At 65.7% G+C, this 5,965-nt stretch overlaps 2 protein-coding genes across 2 annotated transcripts in view; one reads left to right on the top strand and one right to left on the bottom strand.

Annotated features, from left to right (window-relative positions):
- Nucleotides 1-2,040: 2,040 nt before the first annotated feature.
- Nucleotides 2,041-2,610, top strand: EMIHUDRAFT_371093 (hypothetical protein; the record flags this gene model as incomplete). The annotated part of the gene is made up of 1 exon (XM_005765748.1): nucleotides 2,041-2,610. A coding segment is annotated over exon 1 (528 nt), but the record flags the coding sequence as incomplete, so codon positions are not given.
- Nucleotides 2,611-4,585: 1,975 nt separating this feature from the next.
- Nucleotides 4,586-5,965, bottom strand: part of EMIHUDRAFT_470727 (hypothetical protein) — a gene marked incomplete at its 5' end in the record, with an annotated part of 3,274 nt that continues 1,894 nt past the window's right edge. The window contains 3 exons of the mRNA XM_005765749.1: nucleotides 4,586-5,302; nucleotides 5,372-5,494; nucleotides 5,582-5,742. Of these exons, the coding sequence (XP_005765806.1) occupies nucleotides 5,270-5,302; nucleotides 5,372-5,494; nucleotides 5,582-5,742 (317 nt within the window). The 3' untranslated portion in view covers nucleotides 4,586-5,269. The remainder of the gene's footprint in view (nucleotides 5,303-5,371; nucleotides 5,495-5,581; nucleotides 5,743-5,965) is intronic.

Below are 5,965 nucleotides of genomic sequence, written 5' to 3' on the forward strand. Positions count from 1 at the left end.
AGCATCTATGCGCGTGCTTGCGCCGGCAAACCTACACAAGCAGAATGGGCGGGGCGTCAGAGCCGGCCGGGCGGAGCGGGCGGAGCGGCGTACTTGCGTGAGCATGCGAGGCCGGAGGGGGGGCAGCCCTCGCGCCGCGAGCGAGAGCGCATCGCGTGGCGGGGTGAGGTGAGGGGGCGGCGGGTTCCGTGAGCAATAGGCGTCGCGGGGGTCTAGGTGTGCAGCTTGCGGCGGCCAAGTTCGGGCGCAATGCGGCGCGGCAAGCGCGAGCGGACGAGGAAAGTGCATGCAGTTGCCTTGACGATTTGAGGCGGATTTCTGCGGGGGACGAGAGATTACGCTGATTCCACGCATTTTTTTTTCTTCTCTTTTCAATCAAAAAGAGCGCCTTCAGCACTACTCTATCGAGGTCTCGCGGAGGGCATTTTTTTTATGGGAGTTTGAGGAGTAGACCGTCGCCAACTGTCATGTCGGTAGCGGCTCGAGCACCGCTCGCTGCTGGAGCGCGGTTGATCGCGGCGCCGACGCCGCGGCGGCGCCATCTCGCGCGGCGAGAGACGGCGCTGCATCGGCGCCAAAACAAACGGGAGGTCGCGGCGCGGCCGCGGCAGCAAAAACATCGACGTTCGCTTCTGCTTCTGTTCTCGTCTCGTCTTGTCGCAGGCGCACACGCGCGCGATCCGCGTCGCTCCGCGAGGACACGACCACCGGGATTCGAACCGGCAGCATAAGAGCGCCGGCTCGAACGCCGGCCGACGTGCCACGGAGTCATGCAGATGCTGTACGCTCTGCAAAACCGGCTCATCATATATATGACTGGTTTTGTCCGCGGGCGCGAGGGCACTGCGGAGGAGGGCGGCGGCGGCGGAGGCGGCTGCAGCAGCACACGGGCTGGCGGCGGCGCGCGGACGGTGGCGGCAAAGGGGCGGGTGGCGGCGGCGCGAGGGCGGAGGGGCGGAGGCGGCGTGGGCGGCGGAGGGGCGGGTGGCGGCGGCAGCTGTCGACGTCCCCCTCCGCACGCCCCCTCGTCCAGCGGCAGCGGTGGGCTCTGCGCCCGTGTCAAGAGGTGGAGTCGGCGCGGGAGGCGCGCTCGCCTTGATGCCAAAGCCGGCGGTGGTTTAGGCGTCGGCGATGGTCGGCGACGTTGATCGTCAAGGCGACGAGGTCGGGCAGGAGGAAGGTGCGCGCCAACCGCCGCCGTTGTTCAGTCGAGGGTCTCCTGTGTGTCTGTCGGTGTCTGCGCGCGCTGTGGGTGTCTGTCGTTCGGTGCGTGTCAGAATCACACGGTGCGTATGAGCCCAGCTAACATGTTTTGCGCCGCTTCAGGGGTGAGGGGGCAACGTCTTTGTGTGTGTGCGCGCGCGCCGCTGCAGGAAAGAGTGCGGCCCTCGGGGTACGCCTCGTCCGGCCCCATCCGAGGGGGCTGCCGCCCCTCCTCGCCCCCCCGGGCTGGACCTCGCCCACCGCGGGCTGGGGTGCCGCGCGTTGATCTGCGCCTCGAGCCAGCTGTACTCGGGCCGCGACGGCAGCGCGCCCTCGTGCAGGATCGTGCCCTCCGCCCCGTCGTCGAGGAAGACGAACGCGCACCAGCCGACCCCGTGCTCGCCAACCTACTCCTCGCAGCTTCCGTTTGACGCGGGGCCGCTCTGCCTTCCTCGGCCGGCCCCTTGCCCGCACGCCAGCTTGACATCCTCGCCGCGGCAGGCAAACTCCTCAAAGGCGAAGCTGCACTCGTAGCCCCCCTCTCAAAGACGACGGTGCGGCCTTTTCGGGTGGCTGACATTGGAGAGTCGCTCGGCGCTGTGTCGCAGACCAGCCACTGACCCGAGATAAAAAAGAACGGCCCCACCGAGGGCCCACACTGGACAGTGTTTAGTAAAATAGTTTATGTATGTAAAGAGTGAATGCAGAAGATTGGACAGGGGAGGGACGCGGCCAGAAAGAGGGCGGGCGCCGAGGTTCGAAAGCCGGCGCTTTCGCGCGTTCGAAGGGGCTTTGCACGGAGTTTGTGCGAAATTTGCGGTTGGCCTTCGCCCTGCGGCGAGATGGCACCGCAGGCGGCGTGCGTGCACGAGGGCGGCGGCGTCGAGCGCCGAGCAGCACACCACGAGCGCGAGCGGCAGCGCAGACAACGCGAGGCAGCGGGCGGCACGACCGAGCCGGCGGCGGAGGAGGCGATGGACGTCGAGGCGGTGAGCGCCGCGGACGTGCTGGCCGGCGTGGAGGAGAGCGGCCCGAACTACGCCCTTCCGACGGCGAGGGAGGGCCAGAGGGAGCGGCGGGAGCGGCTGCGGGTGGACGAGACGGCGAAGCAGGCGGGGCACACCATCGTGGAGACGGGAACGCACGTCGAGATCCTGGGCGAGCAGGGCTTGTGGTGGCCGGCCACCATCGCGGGGCGGGAGGAGGACGTGGACGGCCGGCTCGTGCACGAGGTCGAATACGACGGCCACCAGGGCGAGCAGTACTGGCACATGCTTGACGACGAGCAGTGGCGGCGCGCGACCGCGATGCCGACGCCAGCCGACGGCACGAATGTGGCGGCCTCCACCGAGGGCGAGGAGAGCGGCGGCGAGGAGAGCGGCGGCGAGGAGAGCGGCGGCGAGGAGGACGCGGTCGCCGCGGGGACGCGAGCGGGCGCGCATCGCCGCGCGACGGCCGTGCAGCATAGCGAACTGGCCGACCTGCTCGACGGGATGGACGACGAGCGGCAGGAGGAGGCCATGCGGGCGGACGATCAGCCTTTGCTGAGGCCGCACGGGCCGAGCCTGTCGCGGCAGCTGGTGTACGTGAGACGCCGGCTGCGCGACTTTCTCGCCCAGCAGGCGAAGAAGGGCAAGGACGTGGCCATGTCGCGGACCTCGCGCGGCACGCACCCCACCATTCGCTGGACGATCCGCTTCGGCCAGTGGCTGGCGACGACGCGCGTCCGGCCGTTGAGGGCAAGCCGCTGGCACCTTCCCGTCGGGAGTGTCGCGCGAGGGGAGGAGGCGATGGTGCGCACCGGACGCGGCGAGAAGTCTGTGGAGGTCGCCCTCAAACACATGAAGAACCACCTCTGGTGCGAGCTGTGGCCTGCGATGCCAGCGTTATAAAATGAACTCGGGGGCGCGGGACGCGGCACAAACGGGGCACAAACGCCAGGCCATAAAGACGGGGAGGCACGTAGTGACGCAGGGGAGAGTATAGGCGACGGCGGCGTCCTCCGACGCCGCGGCGAGCCTGAGCTCGGTCGCAATCTCTTCCGCCGCCGCGAGCTGCAGCGCGACTGACATGCGCTGGGCCCGCAGCGACAGCCACGACCGTAGGATTAACCTACACCAACATGACCCCATTGCCGCGCTTCCGCTTCCGCACCATCAGACACGGAGCGCTGCAGCACCAGGCACACATCGCGACGACCGCCGCGAGCTGCGCGAGCACGACGACGTGCACGACGGAGGTGCCCCCACGGTGCAGGCTGTCCGTCTGTGCCCAGCCATCGCTGCCGACGCGGCGTGGTCGGTGTCCCCGGAACGCGCGCGAGTACATGTCCCCGCCCTCGTGGCGTGCCCTTCCCGGTGGGGTCGGGCCCGAGGGCCGTGCGTTTCCAACGTTCACGGCGCCCGCGGCAAAGAGCGTTGGCCACAGTGCCTCCATGACCCCTGCCTCCAAGGAAGTGTCTCTCCGGAAGCTGTCAAACTGGATTTTCTGGGGGAGCAGGCCATCAGAGTACGCAAGAGAATGGTACAGCCGCCGATAGAATGCCGCCGGATGCTGCCGGACAGCTGCCCGCGTGAGCCGGAAGTGCGCACAGCACTTGAAGGCAAGCTCATACGGCAACTCGCCCAGCTCGGCTCTCAGGCCCCATGGGTCCCACACGTGCCGTCGTAAGAAAGACGTCCACGACGTGGCGTTCAGAAAGGCAGAGGCATACTTCACGCCGAGCTTGAACGCGCTTGGGGCCTCGCTTGTAGCGAGCGCGATGTCGTCCACTTGCTTGAGGCGCATCTCGGAGACACCGCAATTCAATGCCACGTAACCGGCGTCGCTGCTGGTGACCTCAGCCACGCAGCGTGCTGCTGTGCGTGCGGCTCTCGTCTGCGGCGGAGCGTCTGCTGCTGCGTGCGGCTCCGAGGATCGCGCAGCCACCAGCTCACGTAGGAATGCCTGCTTGTCCTTGAAGCCATCGCCCACTTGGTTGCCGTGTATGAAGTACATTTCCGCCGGCAGCGCATCGTAATGGTCACAAATGTATTTCAGGTAGATGGTCGCTTCATCAGCCTTGTTCGGCACGCTGGCATCCTCGATGGGATTGTTGCCGTCCTCTGATCGCGGCTTGTGCGGCAGCAGTCGTAGACCCTCGTGAAGCAGCGTGAGATTCTCGTTGCTGTACGCGTGAAGAGCAAAGTGCGTCGAGATCACGGGATCGTCTACAATCCATGCCAGTGCCAACCCCTGAGCGCCATGAGCGCTGATAACTAACGCAGGGCATTCTGATGCTGGTTGTGCACATTCCGTGTCAGTTAGGAGGTAGCCATGGCGCACTTGTGATGTGGTGTTGCCCATGGAGCCGTGCGGAGTTAAAAAGAATTTTTGGGGCAGCGAGCATCGGTCATTCGAGAGAACTACAGGTAGTGGGGAAGGCAGCCTCGATCGCCATACAGACATGGGTGCGAAACAACGACAAGACCAAGGCAAGGGCAGAGGAGGAACGAGAGAAGAATATAGGATGGATAAAGCGTCTGTTCACAGCATGGAGGGTGAACCACGCTGAACGTACTGAACGTAGAGCCGAACGGAAGGAAGCCGGGGAAGACGAACCCGAGGAGGACGAAACACCAGTGGTAATCCCGTCGTCAGCTGTCACGATGCACCCAACTCGAGGGGCCAAAATATGCCGCGAGGAGCCCTGACTGAGCATGCTCGAGGACTGTGCCAGAGTTGAGGTAGTTTAGCGCCTTCGGCTTCGCGCCGCGATGGATGTTTGCGATGGATGGAAGCGATGGATGTTTGCTCAGGGCAACAACGCAAGAAGAGACCGGAGCACCGAGCCTCGCAACGGTGAGGGAAAGAGGCGCGGGCGGATGGTGCGAAGTGGAGGTATGGGAGGACGGTGGACAATCCTCTGCGAGCGTCACAAACGAGGAGTGGGGGCCGGAGTCACGCCGAGCCCGGGCAGAAAAGGGGGCGCCACGGAAACTCAAGAGGTTGGTGTGCGGCGGACCGGTGATAAGGGCGGCCCTCATGCAGCGGACCGCCACGACCAGCGAAGGATAGGAGGTTGCGGCTAGCCCATCCAGGTGGGCAGTGCAGTACGCGCCTACCACGCGAGTGCGCGCCGCGGTGCCGCTGGTGAAACTGGCCGTCAAGCACCTTGGACGCAGGCAACCTGGAACTCGTGCCGGACGATCTTCTGGTCGAGAGCGACGAAGAAGAGGAAGAAGAGGAGGATGACGGAGAGGATGCAGAAGGAGAAGTCGCACAGCACCGGGAACTTGGTGATGGCGAGGGTCTGGGGGGGGGGGGGGGGGGAAGGGGCGTTGTGTGTTGTGCTCTTGTGCCCCAGGCAGGGGGGGTCCGCACGTTGGACGCCGAGCACATTTGCGATGGCGATGGCCATGTCGCCCTCGCCCTTGCGCGCGACGACGATGGAGGAGAGCGAGTCGGGGACGGAGGTGCCGGAGGAGAGCACGATGGTGCACATCACGATGCCCGGGATGTTGAGGATGCAGCCGACGCGCGTGGACTGGACGCGGCAACCTGGAACTCGGGCCGGACGATCTTCTGGTCAAGAGCGAGGAGGAGGAGGAAGAAAAGGAAGATGACCGATAGGATTCCGAAGGAGAAGTCCCCCAACCCCCGGAACTTGGTGATTGCCAGGGTCTGGGGGGGGGGGGGGAAAGGGCCTTTGTTTTTGTTCCTTTTTGCCCCCGGCAGGGGGGGTCCCCCCCTTGGACCCCCAGCCCCTTTTCCAAGGGGATGG

Source organism: Emiliania huxleyi, assembly GCF_000372725.1.
Source record: "Emiliania huxleyi CCMP1516 unplaced genomic scaffold EMIHUscaffold_535, whole genome shotgun sequence".
NCBI classification, from domain to species: domain Eukaryota; phylum Haptophyta; order Isochrysidales; family Noelaerhabdaceae; genus Emiliania; species Emiliania huxleyi.